Source organism: Salvelinus namaycush, chromosome 1 (assembly GCF_016432855.1).
Source record: "Salvelinus namaycush isolate Seneca chromosome 1, SaNama_1.0, whole genome shotgun sequence".
NCBI classification, from domain to species: Eukaryota; Metazoa; Chordata; class Actinopteri; order Salmoniformes; family Salmonidae; genus Salvelinus; species Salvelinus namaycush.
In genome coordinates, this window is record NC_052307.1 from 29266016 (window position 1) to 29289274 (window position 23259).

The 23259-nt window shown below is 42.7% G+C and overlaps 1 protein-coding gene, 1 long non-coding RNA gene and 1 pseudogene across 4 annotated transcripts in view; all 3 read left to right on the forward strand.

Moving 5' to 3' along the window:
* The window catches only part of LOC120027782 (ATPase MORC2-like), a 31270-nt gene extending 19884 nt beyond the window's left edge, over positions 1-11386 (forward strand). For all 3 annotated transcript variants that reach the window (XM_038973001.1, XM_038972926.1, XM_038972847.1), the window contains exons 16-27: positions 4340-4468; positions 4606-4711; positions 4807-5026; positions 5182-5448; positions 5771-6019; positions 6337-6462; positions 7511-7568; positions 7672-7810; positions 8348-8521; positions 8651-8744; positions 9453-9641; positions 9754-11386. In XM_038973001.1, the coding sequence (XP_038828929.1) occupies positions 4340-4468; positions 4606-4711; positions 4807-5026; positions 5182-5448; positions 5771-6019; positions 6337-6462; positions 7511-7568; positions 7672-7810; positions 8348-8521; positions 8651-8744; positions 9453-9641; positions 9754-9822 (1820 nt within the window). In that variant the 3' untranslated portion in view covers positions 9823-11386. The remainder of the gene's footprint in view (positions 1-4339; positions 4469-4605; positions 4712-4806; positions 5027-5181; positions 5449-5770; positions 6020-6336; positions 6463-7510; positions 7569-7671; positions 7811-8347; positions 8522-8650; positions 8745-9452; positions 9642-9753) is intronic.
* Positions 11387-15187: 3801 nt separating this feature from the next.
* Positions 15188-17366, forward strand: LOC120028178. The gene is made up of 3 exons (XR_005473410.1): positions 15188-15459; positions 16091-16388; positions 16487-17366. It is a non-coding gene; the product is annotated as an uncharacterized LOC120028178 (long non-coding RNA).
* An 835-nt stretch (positions 17367-18201) lies between these two features.
* LOC120051332 lies at positions 18202-22799 on the forward strand (annotated as a pseudogene).
* The last annotated feature ends 460 nt before the right edge of the window (positions 22800-23259 follow it).

Consider the following 23259-nt stretch of genomic DNA (forward strand, 5'->3'; position numbering starts at 1 on the left):
CCTCTTTTTCCCATGCCCGCTACAAAGTTTCTCCCTTCAGGCGGTCACTGAGTCCGAGGTGCTAAAGGAGCTCCTTAAACTTGACCCCTAAAAAACAGCTGGGTCAGATGGTTTAGAGTAGACCCTTCTTTTAGGTTGCTGCCCCTATCTTTGCCAAGCCCATCTCTGACCTTTTTACCCTGTATCTCCTCTGTGGGAGGTTCCCATTGCTTGGAAGGTAGCCACGGTGTGTCCTTTATTTAAAGGTGGAGATCAAGGTGATCCTAACTGTTATAGGCCAATTTCTATTTTACCCTGTTTATCAAAAGTGTTGGAAAAACTTGTCAATAATCAACTGACTGGCTTTGTTGATGTCTACAGTATTCTCTCGGGTATGCAATCTGGTTTCTGCTCAGGTTATGGATGTGTCACTGCAACCTTAAAGGTCCAAAATAATGTCACCATTTCCCTTGATTCTAAGCAATGTTGTGCTGCTATTTCTGTTGACTTGGCTAAAGCTTTTGATACGGTAGACCATTCCATTCTTGTGGGCCAGCTAAGGAGTATTGTTGTCTCTGGGGGGTCTTTGGCCTGGTTTGTTAACCTCTAACGCCTCACAAACCCGGATCCGGGATCCCCCCCATCAAAAAAGCTGACTAGCATAGCCTAGCCTAAAGCCACAGGGATATCATATAATAAAATGTTCATGAAATCACAAGTCCAAGACACCAAATGAAAGATACACATCTTGTGAATCCAGCCATCATTTCTGATTTTTAAAATGTTTTACAGGGAAGACACAATATGTAAATCTATTAGCTAACCACGTTAGCAAAAGACACCACTTTTTTACTCCACCATTTTTTTACTCCATCAGTAGCTATCACAAATTCGACCAAATAAAGATATAAATAGCCACTAACCAAGAAACAACTTCATCAGATGACAGTCTGATAACATATTTATTGTATAGCATATGTTTTGTTAGAAAAATGTGCATATTTCAGGTATAAATCATAGTTTACCATTGCAGCCACCATCACAACTCTCACCAAAGCGACTAGAATAACTACAGAGACCATCGTGTATTACCTAATTACTCATCATAAAACATTTCTTAAAAATACACAGCGTACAGCAGATGAAAGACACAGATCTTGTGAATCCAGCCAATATTTCAGATTTTCTAAGTGTTTTACAGCGAAAACACAATATAGCGTTATATTAGCTTACCACAATAGCAAACATCACAACAGCATTGATTCAAGGCAAAAATAGCGATAACGTATAAACCACCAAAATATATAAATTTTTTCACTAACCTTCTCAGAATTCTTCAGATGACAGTCCTATAACATCATATTACACAATGCACATAGAGTTTGTTCGAAAATGTGCATATTTAGCGGCACAAATCGTGGTTATACAATGTGATTAGTGGCCAAAACTTCAAGCAATCTGTCCGGCGCCATCTTGGAGAGGCACCTATTCTAATCGAAAACTATTCATAAACTTGACTAAAAAATACAAGTTGGACAGCAAATGAAAGACAAATTAGTTCTTAATGCAATCGCTGTGTTACATTTTTAAAATTAACGTTACTTCAAGCATACAGCGTGTGCTAAAGCGAGACCGCACCGAAATTCATGGCGGAATTATTATTTGACATTTGTCAACATAAATACGAATTAACAACATAAAGATTGCTTACTATTTGCCGAGCTTCCATCAGAATCTTGGGCACGGTGTCCTTTCTCCAGAACAATCGTCTTTTGGTTGAAAGATGTCCTCTTCTCATGTGGAAAAAGCAGCTAACAATAGCCACCCACTGGAGAGGTGTCCAACTCGTGAAAGCGCATCACAAAGAAATCCAAGAAAATCGCAATAAACTGATATAAACTGCTTTAAGTCGGTTTAAATTAACTACCTTATGATGTCTTTAACAACTATAACGAATAAAAACATGACTGGAGATACAGAACTGCTAAAACGAAAGCTTTGCAGGAGGCCATTGTGATGTCCCTGATGCGCCAGGTGCACCGTTGAAAAGAACGGTACTTCCGTTCCACGGTCTTATATAGGGCCCCAGATTGCGCAATCCACTCCATTCAAATTCTCACCGCTTACTGACATCTAGAGGAAGGCGTATGCAGTGCATGTAGCCCGATGGCTTACATGGGGACTTATAAACTGACCTCAGAACAGGGACCTCGATTTCTGAAATCTCACTCCCTGACAGGAAATGTGCTGCAGAATGAGTTCTGTTTCACTCAGAGAAATAATTCAAACGGTTTTAGAAACTAGAGTGTTTTCTATCCAATAGTAATAATAATATGCATATTGTACGAGCAAGAATTGAGTACGAGGCAGTTTAATTTGGGAACGAATTTTTACAAAGTCGAAATGGCGCCCCCCTAGTGTCAAGAAGTTAACTACCTCTCAAAGAGTACAGTGTATAAAGTCAGAACATCTGCTGTCTCAGCCACTGCCTGTCACCAAGGGAGTACCCCAAGGCTCGATCCTAGGCCCCACACTCTTCTCAATTTACATCAACAACATAGCTCAAGCAGTAGGAAGCTCTCTCATCCATTTATATGCAGATGATACACTCTTATACTCAGCTGGCCCGTCCCCGGATTTTGATTTAAACACTCTAAAACAAAGCTTTCTTAATGTCCAACAAGCTTTCTCTGCCTTTTACCTTTGTTTTGGAGGTGTTCAGAACAAGGTTATGTGGATTGGTAAGAAGAATGCCCCTCTCCCCACTGGTGTGATTACTACCTCTGAGGGTTTAGAGCTAGAGGTATTCACCTCATACAAGTACTTGGGTGTATGACTAGACGGTACACTGCCCTTCTCTCAGCACATATCAAAGCTGCAGGCTAAGGTTGCATCTAGGCTTGGTTTCCTCTATCGTAATTGCTCGTCTTTCACCCCAGCTGCCAACCTAACCCTGATTCAGATGACCATCCTACCCATGCTAGATTATGTAGACATAATTTATAGATCGGCAGGTAAGGGTGCTCTCGAGCGGCTAGATGTTCTTTACCATTCGGCCATCAGTTTTGCCACCAATGCTCCTTATAGCACACATCACTGCACTCTATACCACTCTGTAAACTGATCATCTCTGTATACACGTCGCTTATTTATAAAACCCGCTTAGGCCTCACTCCCCCTCATCCTCCACATACAACACCTGTTCTGCCAGTCACATTCTGTTAAAGGTCCCCAAAGCACACACATCCCTAGGTCGCTCCTCGTTTCAGTTCGCTGTAGCTAGCGACTGGAACGAGCTGCAACAAACACTCAAACTGGACCGTTTTATCTCCATCTCTTCGTTCAAAGACTCAATCATGGACACTCTTACTGACAGTTGTGGCTGCTTCACGTGATGTATTGTTGTCTCTACCATATTGTCCTTTGTGCTGTTGTCTGTGCTCAATAATGTTTGTATCATGTTTTATGCTGCTGCTGCCGCCATGTTTTGCTCCCATGCTGTTGTTGTTGTCTTAGGTCTCTCTTTGTCGTGTTGTGGTGTCTCTTGTCGTGATGTGTGTTTTGTCCTATATATATATATATATATATATATATTTTTTTTTTTAATTGTCCCCTGCAGGAGGCCTTTTGGTAGGCAGTCATTGTAAATAAGATTTTGTTCTTAACTGACTTACCTAGTTAAATAAAAGAAAAAATATATATAGCTTCAGGGTTACATTAAATTAGTAATTCTAGCTTTAGAAAGTTGACATTCTCCACTTTTTTACAGTATACAACTAACATTGTAAGCTAAAGCATTGAAAGAATATCAAAAACTTCTTAAAGTAATACAGTTAATCCCCTACCCAAGTGTAGGCTACCATACCCCTCACTCTCTGTCTACCATACCCCTCGCTCTCTGTCTACCATACCCCTCGCTCTCTGTCTACCATACCCCTCGCTCTCTGTCTACCATACCCCTCGCTCTCTGTCTACCATACCCCTCGCTCTCTGTCTACCATACCCCTCGCTCTCTGTCTACCATACCCCTCGCTCTCTGTCTACCATACCCCTCGCTCTCTGTCTACCATACCCCTCGCTCTCTGTCTACCATACCCCTCGCTCTCTGTCTACCATACCCCTCCCCCTTGCGCGCCCTGTCTAGGGTGCAACATGAGGGGGACAACAATGAATGCAGGCAGGATGTTTAGTAGGCTAAATATACATATCAAGGGTAGCAAAATAATGTAACTATTAAATCTGTGTATAGCTCTAGTTAGACACACTACTGTTAATGAGCATAGTTACGCGTGGTTGTATAGTTACTGCAACAGCCTTAGTCCATATGTCTAGCATGTTTCTGCTTTTCCCACTTTTCTAGCTCAGAAGGGCATAGTGAAGTTCTGGGATGAGTTTGGGTACCTGTCGGCCAGCTGGTCCTCACTCCCCTCGGCTGAGCAGAGATACAAGAGACGCCGCGCCATGGAGATACCCCTCACCATACAGTGTGGTGAGTTGTAGACATACACACTTTAAAGTGTGTCAAGTCTCTCACACACACACACACACACACACACACACACACACACACACACACACATAAATAAATAGACAAGCTCTGAGGTTTGTCTTCCTCTCTCTCTGTAGATAAATGTCTGAAGTGGAGGACTCTGCCATTCCAGATGGATGCGGTGGATAAACGTTACCCGGACAGCTGGGTGTGTCTGATGAACCCTGACAGCACTCAGGACAGGTAAACACACACACACACACACACACACACACACACCTGCAGGAACACCACATACAGTATATCTCAATTGTTGTGTGTGTGTGTGTGTGTTGTAGGTGTGATGCAGCGGAGCAGAAACAGAACCTTCCATGTGCAGTTCTGAAGAAGGACAGACAGACAGCGGAGGACAAACAGAAAGAGCTGACAGAGAAGATCAGACAGCAGCAGGAGAAACTAGAGGCTCTGCAGAAAACCAGCACCATCAAATCAGCTGCAGATGTGAAGAAGTTGCCTCTGGACGTCAGCATGAGACCCATGAATGACAGTTCTTCCCAGGTACACACACACACACAGTCACAAATACTCCCCATCTACAGGTAAACACACACTACATGTATACAGACATACTTAACCTCTACTGGTTTCACACAATAACACATACTGTCTCCTGATATCTGAATATAATGTTTCGTGTTCTCTCTGTCTCCTAGGCAACCAGGTCTTCAGAGCGTGTTTCACGCCCTCGCTCCCCCCCTCTCCCCGCCCTCCTCAAGAACGCCCCCAGCCAGCCGCCAGCCCTCAACCGCAAACTCACCAATTCCCCTCGACCGACCACCCGGCCTGCTGCCCCAGCCTCCAGAGTCGACCAATCTAGAGCCAGAGCTGCAGCGAAGCCATCACCCCCTCCAGCAAAGCCCGCCCCCAAAGCCCCAGCCAAAATCCCCGCCAAACCCACCCCTCTAAGCCGCAGCTCACGGGTGAGTATGTTTGTGTGTTGTCCTTTAACAAATCTATTACGGTTATGTTAAAATAGTGCGAGACTTTGGCAATTTATCTACTTACCCAGAGTCGGATGAGGTAGACTTCGTCATTGCACTATTGAAAACAGGTTTTTAGAAATGTTTGCGAATGTTAGCATTTGCTCGCAAAACTACCTCTAACTTCCTTCATACTGGGTGCAGAGACATAAAAATGGTATCCATGAGTTAATTGCCAAATACCAAAATAATTGTCAAAATACCTTTAAAATACCTTTATGGTCCTTTAGCAGTATCAGTAATATCTATTGTGTTTCTACAGATTCAAGCCAAATCGTCTCCTGCCAAAGCAACCACACCTACTACCAGCCAGCGCAAGAGAGTGATGGAGCAGGAGGAGAGTGAGGAAGAGGAAGAGGAGGAAGAAGAGGAGGAGGAGGAAGAAGAAGAAGAGGAGGACAGCGAGGAGGAGAAGGAGCCTCAGCCCAAGAAATCCAAGATGGCAGCTGCAATGGGGAATCGTGGGAAAGCTGTTGAGAAAGCTCCACTCAAACGGGGAAAAGTGACAGAGGTACACTCTCACACACACACATTTTCACTGCTCAGACTATCAAACTGTCAATCTATAGAATATCTGTATACAATGTATCAGACAGACACAGGAAAGCACTGCATGTGTAAGAGGAGAGGGAACGGAAAGATAAAGGGGAAGGGATGTTTGGAAGAAGAGGACAGATAGATGTTTCCTGAAGACGAGTGAGGACGGAGAGGTGATGTTAGGTACGGAGAAGGGGGAAAGCTCTTTTGGAGGAAGAACAAGAGTCTGACACATGGAGCACACCAGTTTACCCATAGTTCAGAGGTCATGTGATGTCATCGACCCCACAGGTCCCCACCCCCCCACTCAGCACCAAACCCCCGCCGCCTGAGAAGAGGAGTGCTACCATACCAACACCACCGCCAGCCAAACCCATCCCCACCCCGCCTAAGCCCTCGGCTGGGGTTAAAGCCAAGGTACCCACCAGCCACGGCGCAAGAGGCTACACCTTCTCAACTCATAATGTTATCTGTCCTATCCCTCTCTCCTAACTCTAATCATAATAGAATAGATCCTCCCCTTCTCTCATAATTCTACTCTAAATGGTCTGTCTCCTAACTACTCTTAAGGGGGTTTTCGTATATAGTCCTCTTTAAAATAACTGATCTCAGTCTTCTTTAAAGTGAACTTTGGGGTTAAGAAAAACAAAAAAAACTTATCTTGCCTTTGAATGAGGACTCGACTCTTTTGCCACTCCACTTATTTTTCCTCTTTGCATTCACATTGGTATGATTAGAAAGGAACCAACATATTTTTCCAGCATTCACTCAATGCACTGTGGGACAAGCCATTCCATCAGAATGTGTTATATTACAGCTAGATATACCTATGTAAATTTTGGAAGCTAATAGATTGCATTTAGTTAAGAGACATCATTGTAATCTGAAGATATTATTAACATTGACGTATTATTGGTAACAGAATAAATGGCAGAAGAATAACTGCAGATGAAATAATGCTGTAATTGAGCTAGAATTGATTTTGCACCCCAAGTTGTGATTCTCAACAAATATTGTCACACTACTCAAATTCCAGAATTGAATAAACCGCTTATGAAGCTCTCAGCCTATAGATCACATATTGGAAGCCAAATAATCTCAACTAATATTTTGGAGTTTGTGTGCATCCTTGACAATCTCTAATCAATATCCAAAAATGGCATGTTTTCTCAACCAATCTGCACGCCTCTGTTGTGGCACCAATGTGAGGGTTTATGGCAGGGGAAACTGTGTTGCAGTAGTCTAGTGTGAGGTACGGGAATAATGACCAGCAAACCTGGGAACCTTTGTGTTGGGTCCTATCTGTCTCTTAACTATTCTATATATATTTGCTTATATTCTGCTCTCCTGCTTCTTCTTTTTCTCCTGCACTCTTTTCTCAATAACACACCACTCATGTATTTCTTCACACACACTTACTACTAGACAGTTTGATCAGTGTGTTTTCTGTGTGTAATGTTTTTAGGTGACAGGCAGTGCAGAGGACGAGCACCCAGAGAATGAACCGAAGAATGCTCAGAAAGGTGATTTTTATTACTTTCTTGATGATAGTTGATTTGCTGAGAAGATTTCCTATTAGCAATGCCATAGGACAAAGCTTCACAATTCCTTTGTTGTCTCCTGTAGATAAGGGTATGTTGGTGGAGGTACGGGTGAATAAGGAATGGTTCACAGGCAAAGTGGTTGCTGTGGAAATCAGTAAGCAGAGCATTCGCTGGAAGGTGAAGTTTGACTACGTCCCCAGATCCACCCCCAAGGACCGATGGTAGGCTCACCAACTCACCGTGTTTGTGCTTTGTTGTCTCGTATGTGTGTGTTGTACTAGGGCTGGGAATTGCTAGGGACCTCACAATACGATATTATCACAATAATTAGGTGCCGATACAATATGTATTGCGATTCGATACTGCTATTTTATTATATTGCGAACTATGTCTGCTGCAGAGAGACCAAGAAGGGGCATGAGAAAACAAGTTTTGATCAGTCAGGCAAATAAGTGCTGAAAATATGTTGGCTCACTATTTAAAAAGATGGAGAACAAGCTATAGCTATTCTATTTATTTAAATCGGTACTTGGAGTAAAATATCAATATAATGTCCAAAAATAAAATTGCATATGTAACTATAGATTTTTTTCCCCCACCACTATGCTGTACCAGTGGCCAATGATGTGCCAGTTTCTATTTCATTTCCAAATGTTTTGATAAGTTACTGTGCTCAGGAGTTTTGGGGTGCTGTTATTAGTGGTTAAGGGCAGTGAGGAGGTGAGGTTGTTGGTATAATTTATGGTTGTTGTTATTAGGGTTTTCAAAGGCAGTGAGGAGGTGAGGTTGATGCGACCCCCCTCTCCCCTCTCCCAGACCCCTGACACACAGCAAGGGGAGGGGACTGAAAAAGGGCCCGCCCCCATGGAACCCGACACCACCCAACCAGGAACCAGTCGAGAGGTGACTGACAACCTGGTCAACATGATGAGGTAACCATGACTACCTGATACTCTGTCATTGAGTCCTACCTGTTGGATTTTGGCCTCCAATTGCCTTTTTTTCAGAGGGAGAATGGAACGGGGATGTCACAAATCAAATTTTGTGTGTGTTCTCTTCAGGACGCTGCTGCGTTATTTCTTCCCTCCTGATTTCCGGATCCCGAAGGACGATGTCAACAGCATGGCCGCAGAAGAGCTAGTGGCCTTCCCTATGGTGAGACTGACCTTTAACTCATGTCTTCTAGAACCTGCCTGGAGTCTGCTGCAGTCATAGTAGACAGTCATATCATTGTAATTCATACCAAAGCAAAATCGTATGTGTGTGTATATATACACTACCGTTCAAAAGTTTGGGGTCACTTAGAAATGTCTTCTTTTTTAAAAGAAATGCAACACAAAAAATGTCCATTAAAATAACATCAAATTGATCAGAAATGCATTGTAGACATTGTTACTGTTGTAAATGACTATTGTAGCTGGAAACGGCTGATTTTTAATGGAATATCTACATAGGTGTACAGAGGTCCATTATCAGCAACCATCACACCTTTGTTCCAATGGCATGTTGTGTTAACTAATCCAAGTTTATCATTTTAAAAGGCTAATTGATCATTAGAAAACCCTTTTGCAAGTATGTTAGCACAGCTGAAAGCTGTCGTGCTGATTAACGAAGCAATAAAACTGTCCTTCTTTAGACTAGTTGAGTATCTGGAGCATCTGAATTTGTGGGTTCGATTACAGGCTCAAAATGGCCAGAAACTAAGAACTTTCTTCTGAAACTCGTCAGTCTATTCTTGTTCTGAGAAAATAAGGCCGAGGAATGAACTGAACGAGAAATGAACGAGGACATTTCTAAGTGACCCCAAACTTTTGAACGGTAGTGTATATATCTATCTGACCGTGTGTATGCATGCGTCTGCAGAAGGAGTATTTCCAGCAGTATGAGCTGGGTCTCCAGTCTCTGTGTAACTCGTACCAGAGCAGAGCTGACGCCAGAGCCAAAGCTGTGGAGGAGAAGAGTACCAGCGCTGAGACCAAACTCAGGGAGGCAGACGAGAAGCTACAGAAACTACGAACCAACATCGTACAACTGCTGCAGAAAGTACAGGAGGTAAGACATACACCAAAATCGAAGCTTAGCTACAGAGAAGATGAGAACCCGCATGCACGCACTCACACACACGGACAAACTGAAATGGAATGTCGCTCCTTCCCTCCTGCAGGACATTGACATAAACACAGATGACGAACTGGATGCCTACATAGAAGACCTGCTGACCAAGGGGGACTAGTGAGGAGACAGACATGCTCTCGGAACCCTGTCTTGCTCTCAGAACCTTGGTCCGCCTGTACTTCCCAAAGTACTGTAGCTCTGTAGATCCTCTACAGATGCTCTTTACCCATAACCCTCCACGAGGCCTGCCCGCCCCGCTCTGCAGATGGAGAGGAGAGGCAGCTGCTGCCTGACCTGCTGCTGTTGCCATTTGGTCCCCAAGTTTGTTTTTATAAAACTGCAGTATGGTTTTCTGTTTCTCTGTCTGTTCTTGTTTATTTAACATTAGCATGCTTTGGTTTTGGATGGTCCATTCTGAGATTAGCACGTAACGGACGTCTCTCTTTAGTCCTTTTATATCAACAATCTATTATGTTATATACAAACTCTGTTAAGCTACTGTATGTTACACCAACCAGTCCTGATTGACTGCAGAACTGAACTCTTCTCAATCTGTAGGTGGGGATCAGATTCTGCTCTGTTGCTGTGTTCTGATCTTGTGCCGCGTACACGCATACATACGCACGCCAGTCCGAGTACGGCACCAAGCGTCGCCGATCAAAGTTCCTGTGATGTAGATGACAGGCGATTCTGTGATTTCAGAAGAGGGTCTGATGGTAACCTAATCTATGGAGCAGTTAAGATTCATATGTATTCTCCATATTGATCTGTGATCAGGTGGAGAGAAATTACATGAATCATAAACCCATAATAGCGTCCTGACCCATAACCCCTTTACCACCAGTCACAGTCCGATACAAATCCAGTCCTGTTGAGTGCCAGATTTAATGTAAGTTGCCATCAGATGGTCAAGCCATTTCTACCCTGTGTTAAAGCGTTATGTTTAACCCAGTGTTGAAAAAACAAATCAGTGTTGCCTAGCTGCTTTCAACCACCTCTCCCCCCTAGCCTCTCTCTCCCACCCTAGCCTCCTCTCTCTCACACCCTATCTTGTTAGCGTGTTTGACCATGAATCTTGTTCTGGAGGGCAGCTCTGTAGAGTGGTCACTAGCTGGCACAGCCACCAAGTCATAAAATCTGATTTTACTCCTAACCTTAAATTAAAACCAAAAGGCAAATTTTTGTTTTCATGAATTTTTACAATCTAGACCATTTTGACTTTCCAGCTGGCCCATCTAGCAGAAATCTTTCAGTTATGCCTCAAGGGCAAGTTTCATGACACTAAACGTCAACATGCATCCTGTTCTGACAGTGTAGCCATCGGGTTTACCAGCCAGACTATTGAGGGTGTTTGGTCATCCCAACGCCCTGGAGACTGAAGTACTTACTGGGTTTTATCAGTACGATTATCTGTTACGTCTCAATACAACTATGTCCCTATTGTTTCCTCTTGCCATTGTGACATGACAGTTCACTGTTTTCATTTTGGTCTCAAAGGTGATTGAGTTTATAGTTATCTAAAGTTCTCTGTTCATATTATTCAGTGGTCATGTTTCTTCTAATGGGTATTTTTAACATGTCAAGAAAACATTTTATTAAATAGGTGTATGTTATTTTGTCTGGTGTGTGTACTCTTTTTTTATTTGTCTGTCTATGGAGAAACAATAAATTGGGTTCCCAGACAACTGCACCGCTGGATTAAGAAATCATAGGCCCTGGGGCTTTTGATTTTTTTCTATTGGTTCTACAAGCATATTAGTCTTCTTTTTCCAGCAGTAGGCATTTGCTTTCCAAACTGTGCCTTTTTCCTGGCCATGATGCAACAAGCTGTAGGCTATATTTGGCAGGCATACTGCCCAAACGGCGGCCTTCCTGACTCTAGGCATACCGGTAACTGACAAAATAAAGGAAACAAGGGATACAAAGTAAACAGTTTATTCGGAAGGTATTCAGACCCTTTGACTTTTTCCACATTTTGTTACGTTACAGCCTAATTCTAAAATGGATTAAATCGTTTTTTTCCCTAATCAATCTACACACAATACTCCATGATAACACATCAAAAACCGGATTTTAGATATGTTTGTATATGTATAAAAAATAACATTTATATATATTTTTATTTGCCCTTTATTTAACTAGGCAAATCAGTTAAGAACAAATTCTTATTTTCAATGACGGCCTAGGAACAGTGGGTTAACTGCCTTGTTCAGGGGCAGAACGACAGATTTTGTACCTTGTCAGCTCGGGGATTAGATCTTGCAACCTTTCGGTTACTAGTCCAATGCTCTAACCACTAGGCTACGCCGGCGGCAAGTATTCAGACCCTTTACGCAGTACTTTGAAGGACCTTTGGTGGCGATTACAGCCTCAAGGTTTTTTTGGTATGATGCTACAAGCTTGGCACACCTGTATTTGGGGAGTTTCTCCAATCCTCTGCAGATCCTCTCAAGCTCTGTCAGGTTGGATGGGGAGCGTCGCTGCACAGCTATCCTGAGCGCACTGGAGTAGGTTTTCATGAAGGATCTCTGTACTTTGCTCTGTTCATCTTTCCCTTGATCCTGACTAGTCCCTGCTGCTGAAAAACATCCCCACAGCATGATGCTACCACCACCATGCTTCACTGTGCAAGGTTTCCTCCAGACGTGAAGGTTGGCATTCAGGCCAACGAGTTCAATCTTGGTTTCATCAGACCAGAGTCCTTTAGGTGCTGTATGGCAATTCCAAGCGGCCTGTTATGTGCCTTTTACTGAGAAGTGGCTTCCGTCTAGACTCTACCATAAAGGTCTGATTGGTGGAGTGTTCCAGAGATGGTTGTCCCATCTCCACAGAGGAACTCTGGAGCTCTGTCAGAGTGACCATTGGGTTCTTTGTCACCTCCCTGACCAAGGCCCTTCTCCCTTGATTGCTCAGTTTGTCCAGACGGCCAGCTCTAGGAAGAGTCTTTGTGGTTACACACTTCTTCCATTTAAGAATGATGGAGACCACTGTGTTCTTGGGGACCTTCAATGCTTAAAAAAAAAAAGTGGTACACTTACCCAGATCTGTGTCTCGTCACAATCCTGTTTCGGAGCTCTGCAGACAATTCCTTCGACTTCATGGCTTGGTTTATGCTCTGACATGCACTGTCAGCTGTGGGACCTTTATATGATGTACACAGGTGTGCCTTTCCAAATCATGTCCGATCAATTGAATTTACCACAGGTGGAATCCAATCAAGTTGTAGAAACATCTCAAGGATGATGAATGGAAACAAGATGCACCTGAGCTCAATTTCGAATCTCATAATGACTATTTAATGAAACTGCCAGTTGAGGACTTGTGAGGCGTCTGCTTCTCAAACTAGACACTCTAATGTACTTGTCCTCTTGCTCAGTTGTGCACCGGGGCCTCCCACTCTTTCTATTCTGGTTAGAGCCAGTTTGCGCTGTTCTGTGAAGGGAGTAGTACACGGAGTTGTACGTGATCTTCAGTTTCTTGGTAATTTCTCACATGGAATAGCCTTAATGTCTCAGAACTTGAATAGACATGAGTTTCAGAAGGAAGTTATTTGTTTCTGGCCATTTTGAGCCTGTAATCGAACCCACAAATGCTGATGCTCCAGATACTCAACTAGTCTAAAGAAGTCCATTTTTATTGCTTCTTTAATCAGAACAACAGTTTTCAGCTGTGCTAACATACTTGCTAAAGGGACTTATGATCAATTAGCCTTTGTGGTGGTTAATTTCTTTACTATCAAATGAGGAGAGACAAACTTATCACACAAGTCAGAGTTATACTTAAACAAAATCTTTAATCACTTATTAATAAGGGAGCAGGTCAATACAACGCACACATATAAAGTGAATCGATTGAGTGCTCTACGATAATGATGGCTGGTCGACGAATCACGCTCAGATGATTTGTTGAGAGCCCAGAGACAAAAGTACAAAGGTCTTTTATAGCTAAGATACACCCCTTTCAACCAACATGACGAACAACAGATATATAGAATGGGTCACAAGGTTAAGAATTGTATGAAAGATACCTATAATACATAGCAGACAGTATCTGCTGTGTCAACAGTTTTCATTGTATAGAGACCAGTGTCTGGCCCTCTGACTCCAAACTGGAACCATCTCTCCCTGGTACGGTATAGAACAGAAACATTAACTCATGCTCTGTAATGCTCTTTAGGTTTTATCACCCAAAAGACATCGTAAATCTCCTGTTATCTCCCAGAGGCCTATCCTCAGTAGAACACACACACAATAGTTAGGAATACTCTATTCTGTTGCATAAAACAACCATTTGATGCAATAAAAGTATAACATAATCTTGCAATTTTTCCAACATACCTTTTAAAATTATAAACTTGGATGAGCTAACACAATGTGCCATTGGAACACAGGAGTGATGGTTGCTGATAATGGGCCTCTGTACGCCTATGTAGATATTCCGTTACCAATCAGCCGTTTCCAGCTACAATAGTCATTTACAACATTAACAATGTCTACAAGTGCTCAGCATATGTGGGAACTCCTTCAAGACTGTTGGAAAAGCATTCCAGGTGTAGCTGGTTGAGAGAATGCCAAGAGTGTGCAAAGCTGTCATCAAGGCAAAGGGTGGTTACTTTGAAGAATCCCAAATATAAACAAATATTCACATTTTTTTAACACTTTTTTGGTTAATACATGATTCCATATGTGTTATTTCATAGTTTTGATGTCTTCACTATTATTCTACAATGTAGAAAACAGCAAAAATAAAGAAAAATCATTGAATTAGTAGGTGTCCAAACTTTTGATCAGTGGTGTAAAGTACTTAAGTAAAAATACTTTAAAGTACTACTTAAGTTGTTTTTTGGGGTATCTGTACTTTACTTTCCTATTTAGATTTTTGCTAACTTTTACTTTTACTTCACTACATTCTTAAAGAAAATAATGTTATTTTTACTCCATACATTTTCCAATTTCGTTACATTTTGACAGGAAAATGGTCCAATTCACACACTTATCAAGAGAACATCCCTGATCTGGCGGACTCACTAAACACAAATGCTTAGTTTGTAAATTATGTCTGCATGCTGGAGTGTGCCCCTGGCTATCTGCCAATAAATTGAAAAAATTAAATCGTGATGTCTGGTTTGCTTAATATAAGGAATTTTAAATGGTTTATACTTGTACTTTTACTTTTGATACTTAAGTACATTTGAGCAATTCCATTTACTTTAGATACTTAAGTATATTTTATACCAAATACGTTTAGACTTTTACTCAAGTAGTATTTTACTGGGTGACTTTTACTTTTACTTGTCATTTTCTATTAAGATGTCTTTACTTTTACTCAAGTATGACAATTGATTACTTTTTCCACCAATGCTTTTGACTGGTACTGAATATGTTTTTTTGTTGCTGCGTCTTGGGTCACCCAGGGGCTCCAGCCCCGGTAAGCCCCTGCATTACACCGGGCCTGTGCACCACCTGCATGGTTATTCATCAAGCCACACAACGTCTAGAAGTCATAGGTATCCTGTGTCACATGTTGATTTTCATCTGAGAGATCTAGCTCTTTACTAGGGTAGACCGTCACTGTTATTTAATTGTATAAGCTATGTGTATTTTATGACCAAAAGTAGTCAGGACAAAGCTGGTGTCTAGTCAGATGTTCCAGTCGTTTACTTTGAAGGTCGATATAGATTTTTATGTTAACGCCAGAGTTTACTCTTGACTTTTATTTTGAAGACGAAGTCTGGGGATTTGGAAGTCGGAACTAGGTGAGTAAACAAAACAACATTCTAGAAGTTATTGTTGATTAAAGCACATGCGTTTTCATTTAAGCTTTCCAAACCAGATATTTGTAAACGTTACTCTTTGACAACCAGTGCCAGACTAACGTGAAGCATAGAGATTGCTCTGTCGCTACAGTGCCTGAACTTTGACACTTTTGATTCACAAATGTTGGCATTGCATAATGTTTTATGTTGGTTTTTTTCTTTGCATATTAGGCCCATTACTAAACTCAATGTTGAAGTTGTTTGACCATATGAAAGGCGTTGACTGTTACATAAATTCATTTTTTTGCATTAAGATTTCCTACTGCAAATCATTAAGGTTTCCTACTACTGCACATCCATAAGATTTCTTATTAACGTCCCACTGTGATATTTACAGCCGTTTTTGATAATTTAAATAATCATATATGTAATATTCATTGATTCTTATAAATGTCGATCATTCTTGCATAGATCCATAAACTTGAGTGTCGTTTCTCTAACTAGCTTTATAGCAAACCAAGTGCAAGGGCTACCGTTTTGTTATTTTTCAAATCAAGGAGTATGCCTTTAAATTTAACTAAAGAAATGCAGCTGCTGGTTTTGAAAAAATCCGTTTACTTATCATATTCAGGCCAGTGACGTCTGAGCTCCTGGACCATGGCTTCGATCCCAGTGCTGCACCGACAGGTCACCAGTTGCTTTTACCGGCTGTGTATTAGAATGTTTCACCGCTGTCAAGCAGCAGTTCTGCAAGCGTGGTTCAGCGGGGCCTGGCTTGGTCACCCCAAGATGTCACCGGAGCAGAGGGGCAGCCAGAGTTCTCCCGGGCCTAGATAGGAGGGTTCTTCCAGGAGAGACCAGTGCTGAAGAACCCCTTCCTGGAGGACGCTCTGCTACAGGGATACCTGAGGAGACACCTTCCCAGTGAGGTGTGTGTGTGTATCCCATACTAATGTTTAAGAATGGATAAAAAATTATGATGATGCTTTATCTGTTAGTCACTAATGTGATGGTGGTGTGTTCCCAGACGGTGTATTCAGACCTGTGTGTGTTTGGGGAGCAGTTGGTGCGTGAGGTAGATGGGTGGGGTCGTGAGTGAGAGGTTGGTTGGTGACCAATGATCCCTGGGGTTGCCATGTCGAACGCATCGTCACCTCCCCCGCCTGGCTACACATGAAGAACCTATCAGCACAGGAGGGGCTGGTCGCCATCAGATACGAGAGGACCTATGTGGAGTGGCGGTGGGAGACACCTGACCCTTACACACACTGAAACCACACCTATTAACCCAGCTTTTCCCAAACCTGTCCTGGGGACCCCAAGAGGGCAACATTTAGGTTTTTGTCCTAGCACTACACACCTGATTCCACTTATCAACTCATCATCAAACCTTTATGGAATCAGGTGTGCAATCCTAGGACAAAAACAAACATGTGTACCCCTTTGGGTCCTCAGGACAAGGATTAAGAAATTCTGCCCTGTGCATAAATTCACTTGATGGTCACCAACACAGAGAATATAAAAACAGTAACAGTGACAGTAATTTCAGAAGCTACTCATTGGAATTTTGTGGCATGGCATTATGAAAATTTCATGCATAGAGAGTTACATATTCATACACTAATGATGATGTTGTTCCAGTCGTGTATACCAGATGTGTAAGCTGTACCTGTACTCTCCCTCCTCTGGTCTCTACGCCTGTCCTCTGGCTATGACTGATGGAGCTGCCAAGGTTATACAAGTGTGTGTGTCTGTCTATCTTTTTGTCTGTCTGTCTGAATTTACTTTAATGGAACTGATTATTACTGCTCATGTAACAGTATAACTTTAAACCGTCCCCTCGCCCCGACACGGGCGCGAACCAGGGACCCTCTGCACACATCAACAACTGACACCCACGAAGCGTCGTTACCCATCGCTCCACAAAAGCCGCGGCCCTTGCAGAGCAAGGGGCAACACTACTTAAGTCTCAGAGCAAGTGACGTAACTGATTGAAATGCTACTAGCGCGTACCCGCTAACTAGCTAGCCATTTCACATCCGTTACACTCACCCCCCTTTCAACCTTCCGTTACACTCATGTTGGAATAGGTGATGCGATTGATTTGGTTGTGATATTGTGATTCATAAGCTTGTGTGTGCGCGCACGCTTGTGCATGTAGTCTCTTGGTGTTTCCTGGCCAGTAGCTGAGGCCTTCAGCCATCTGACCTCTTGTGACACTGAGAACGTCTGGACGTCTGGACCATGGATGACTGAATGCAGGGGAGGATCTGACGTGGGTCAGTGTGTCTGTATTCTTTGTAGTTACATACACTCTAGTAGATTATGATGGGTTACCTGCCTACTGATGATAATGATGTGTGTGTGTGTGTGTGTGTAGGCTGTGGTACAGAGACTGTAGTCTTGCCCCAGAGTGATGGTACATACAGTGTCACGTTTCAAGTGGTGCACCTCGGCTACAGATGCAGACATGACTAACACTGGCCAGAGTTACAGACAGAGACGGACAGACCACACCGTACCACATTTTTTACAATTTAACAATCATCGTCAAAGATAATGCCCCGTTATTCCTTCCACCTACACAAAACAGCATGCTACATAAGAACCCTTCACCTTCTCATCCCGACACCTCAAATCCTCTCCCCCTCACATGTCTATCTTTCTTCTCCTAACTGGTGAGTGTCTCAGGGCTGTAGAGGTCTATCTCTGTTCTGTGCTGCAGTGCATGATGAGGAGGGGATGGTTCAGGGCATCGAGGTCCAGAGACTGAAGGACAAACTTGGAACCAGACCGATGCCCACCGCTGAGGTGCTGCTGGATGGACTGCCTGCACACAGGGTCGGATTCACTCGCACGCACGCACGCACGCACGCACGCACGCACGCACGCACGCACGCACGCACGCACGCACGCACGCACGCACACACACACACACACACACACACACACACACAGGCTAACATTCTTCCCTCTCTTTCTCAGCTGTCAGAAGAAGGGTGAGGTGTGGCGTCTATAGCCAACATGCTGACTGTGACTCGTATCCATAAAAGCGTGTCTGCTGTGGCAGGTATGAGGAGGTATGACATCTAATCACTACTGCCAACTGCGGTACTGATGATCAGGTGTGTGTGTGTGCAGGGTACTCCAGCTGGCTTGTGACTACGCCACACAAGATGGCCTTTGGAAAGCTCTGCCTTTGGAAAGCTCCTGTGAGACCACCCCCTCCCTATGCAGACTCTCACTAGGATGGAGGTCAGTTGACAATACATTTCTACCATCTTAGAAAATCCTACTATAACCCCTGAAACCTACACATTTGTCTTCACCTTGTCTTCACACACCTCTCTTTTTCTCTTTATCCCCGCTCAATCCCTCCCTTTAATTCCTTCCTCCTATAGGAGGAGACTCGAGGAGCATACCTGCTGGTGATGGAGGTCTGTCGTCTGATTGGCCGAGAGGAGACATGCCATGCCTTCCAGCTGGAGACTCACCTCCTTTGCCGGCTCACACCTATAGCCACACTCTACACTGGCAAACAGGTACACACATACGCACACACTCGACAAACAGGTAACCAATAACATTACACCAGAGAACGTTACATAGACATAGGATTACACTGGCAGATGGCAGTTGAAGACTGGGGTGTGTGTATTTAGTCATTGAATAAAGGCAGTAGGGATGTGTGTGAGGTGATGGAGTGATTGCCCCATCCTACACTCAATAAAATATAGACTGACAGATGGTGTGTGTGTGTACCACCCCTGTGTGTCTCAGGCGGTTGCGTGATTTCCGAGGGGCTGGAGAGTTTCGGGGGGGCAGGGCTACATCGAGGACACAGGACTACCTGCAATGCTCAGAGATGCTCAGGTAGGTGGTCACATGACACACATCTGTCTGTCTGAAGGCAGACTTACTGTTTTACGTTATGGAGTAAATATGTTGCTGTTAATGGATGAAGTAGTTTCCTACTCTCACTCTTTGTTACTCAACAACAACAATTGAATGGCAATAGTTAATTTTAGTGTAACAGTACCTTCTCTCTCGCTCTCTCTAGGTGTTGAGTATCTGGGAGGGGACCACTAATATTCTGTCTCTGGATGTTCTCCGCTGCGTCTCTCGGAGCTCAGGCCTCGTACTGCAGGCCTATGTCACATACATCCAGGTTAGGGACCCTTAAAGGGATAGAGAGTCATTCAGAGCCATCTAAAATACATTTTTTACTGAGATTAGTTGTTAACTGACTATGACCGTTGAGATCAGATTTTGGATAACTAAGTTAGTTTCCGCAGCCTTTGTCTTATATCGTCTTCCTTGAACCAACAATGAATGGTAGCCAGGAAAGACTATTACTATTAATACAATTATAAAGGCCATTACAACCTCTGTTGATATAATTGCTAAACAAATTCTGACATTTTCCATCTAACTACCCCCCCAGATCTTACTGGCAGCAGCCTCCCTGTCTGTGAGATCAGTAGACCACACCTTCTCTGGTCTGAGAGAGTTCCTGCAGGCCTCAGCTCTCAAACCACCTGGCTACCTGGAGCTGGCCACACAGCCTGGCACGCATCTATATGGGTACTATACACACAGCAGAGATCATTTCATGATCATTTCTGTGCATTGGCATGACAGGAGTAGCACTTATAGCCCATCACCTGGCTTAACCATTGTCACAGTTAGCTTGCCCTGAGGATGTATTGTGACTCCTGCTGTGTGTGTTTCAGGTCCTCTGCTCATTGACCATGCCTCATGGGAGGGAGCTTCTCACTCTGACATCTATGCTGCTCTCCGGTAAACAAAACAAAAACTTTCCTGAACCAGCACTTGCACTTGACCCCCCTGCCCCCCCACCTTCTAGCTCTGACTTTGCTGATAGCTACTAAATTGAGGAAAAGTGTACTTACTGGGACCGTGATATGTGGTTGTTCCATCTAGCTATCTTAAGATGAATGCACTAACCGTAAGTCACTCTGGATATAAGCATCTGCTAAATTACTCAAATGTAAATACACATAATTCCCCACTACCTGTCCTCACTAGTCCCTCGTCCTTACTTCTTGTAGGCTAATAGTTCTAGCAGTAACTGCGTGTGTGCAGTGTTTGGCAGATTACTTGAAAAATGTAATCCGTTACCGATTATTGTAGTTACATGAAAAATAATCTGTAAAGTAATAATTTACTCAAAATGAGTAACGTAATCTGATATTGGATCTACTATTGGATTACTTTCATTTCTAATATTTAGGCTACTGATAGTTTGCCGTGTAATTAATATCAGTACATTTAAAGTCCTATGCACCCACCTTGAATTGAAATCCTGATTTGAGTGCCTTTTGTTCAATATTTGTTGATAAATAAAATTCAGACCTACAGAAAGACCCTCTTCTCTTCTACAGTAAAATAGTGGTTTCAAGACAGTGTTTTTTATTTTTTATTGAACCTTTATTTAACTAGGCAAGTCAGTTAAGAACAAATTCTTATTTACAATGACGGCCTACCAAAAGGCAAAAGGCCTCCTGCGGGGACGGGGGCTGGGATTTAAAAAATAAATCAAATTAAAAAATATAGGACAAAACACACATCATGACAATAGAGACAACACAACACTACATAAAGAGAGACCTATGACATCAACATAGCAAGGCAGCAACACATGACAACACAGCATGGTAGCAACATGACAATAACAGGGTAGCAACACAACATGGCAGCAGCACAACATGGTAGAAGCACAAAACATGGTACAAACATTATTGGGCACAGACAACAGCACAAAGGGCAGGATGGTAGAGACAACAATACATCACGCAAAGCAGCCACAACTGTCAGAAAGTGTCCATGATTGAGTCTTTCAATGAAGAGATTCAGATAAAACTGTTCAGTTTGAGTGTTTGTTGCAGCTCATTCCAGTAGCTAGTTGCAGCAAACTGAAAATACGAGCAACCCAGGGATGTGTGTGCTTTGGGAATGTTTAACATAATGTGACTGTGGTTTTCCCCTGATTGCATTTAGTTTTTTTTATTGTGCAATCAGAAAGCATTTCTTCTTTTTTTTTTTTTTTTTTTACTATGGAGCACACAAAGAAGAGAGTGAAAGTGTACTGCTACAAAGCAGCAAGCAGGAACTCTGTGGAATACCAGAAGGCCAGGGGTAAATGTTTTGGAAGCCTTACCTTTTCATTCAACCAGTTTGAATACAAAAGAAGCCATCCATACTTAATGGGCTATCAGCAGAACAATAGCATCTTAGAGAGCATGTGAGAAGATTTGAGAGTGAGCTAAATGACAGGAATGCTGACAAAGATATATCAGTTCTTCCTCTTTATATTAGATTAAGTCATCCCAAATGTAATCAACTGTTTAAGAATGTAACTTTAATCTAATTACAATCTGGGCTGATTACAGTTACTTCATATTTGTAATCTGTGCGTGTGTGTATCTGTGACTGTGTGTGCGTGTGCTGCAGGGGGTGTGAGCAGGACTTGTGGTCAGTAAGGCGGCCATAGGATGCTACAACACTGAGACTTTGCCCCTGGACACTGAGCCGGTCTACGAAAAGTCAACCAGAGACTGAGGGGGTGTTGGCAGGCTGAGGGCAGGCAATGTTGCCGTTCTCAAGGAGATGCCATTTATGTAGGAAGGGGGAGGTTGTTGTATATTTGATGGAGAATAACAATGACAATTTCATGTATTTTTTTATTTATTAAACCTTTTTTAACTAGGCAAGTCAGTTAAGAACAAATTCTTATTTACAATGACGGCCTACCCCGGCCAAACCTGGACAACGCTGGGCCAATTGTGCGCCACCCGATGGGACTCCCAATCACGGCCAGATGTGATACAGCCTGGATTCGAACCAGGGACCACACACGGTGTCGGACTTACACTACCATTAGGCAACTAATGCAATTGCCTGGGGCCTCATAACACAAGGGGGCCTCGTGAACTGGGCATCATTTTGTTTAATAATTAATTATTTTTGTTATCTTCCTCCTCTGCTTAAGGCCCTCCTCCGCTCGTGAGTCATCACCGATGTGCGCTATTATAACAAACCGATCTAATTTGTCTCTAGTTTTTGAACAGTTGGGTCTATTTGTTATTACCCCATGCCTGAAAGCTATGACAAAACCGCAATTGAAAACAATGCAGAACTTTTTTTCTACACACAATGATCACCTAATGATCTCCCTGATGTTTTCCCAAACTTTCCAATACCTTTCTGATGCAAATATAAAGAATTACACCTTTCCCATATTCAAGTCATTTGAAATATCTTATTAGCCTTATGAACATAGAAACTTGGTTGCAGTTTGTATCTGTGCTAGAATGGTTGAAAAGTTCATAAAATGAAATAATATATCAGTATTGGTCGATATTTCAAAGACAATATCAGATATAGGCCTGTATTGGCCCAGAATTCCTAACTTGAAAGTGTAAAAACGGATAGAAAAGATGCAAGCTAGAAATTATAATGAACCTAGGACAAGGCTATATATTTTAAAACAACTGAGCTTTTTCTGGCTCGCAAATGACTTATGAATAAGAAATCTGTGCAGCCCTTCATTTAGTTTTAAAATGCCAATGTGGCCCTCAAGACGAAATTACATATATTCTTTTTTTTTACACTTTAGCAGATGCACTTATCTAGGGCAATTTTCAGTAGTGAGTGAATGCCTTTTTGTACTTTCTCCCATACTGGTCCCCTGTGGGAACTAAACCCACAACCCTGACATTACAAGTGCCATGCTCTACCAACTGATCCACAGGGGACTCACCCCAATTGAGCCATACG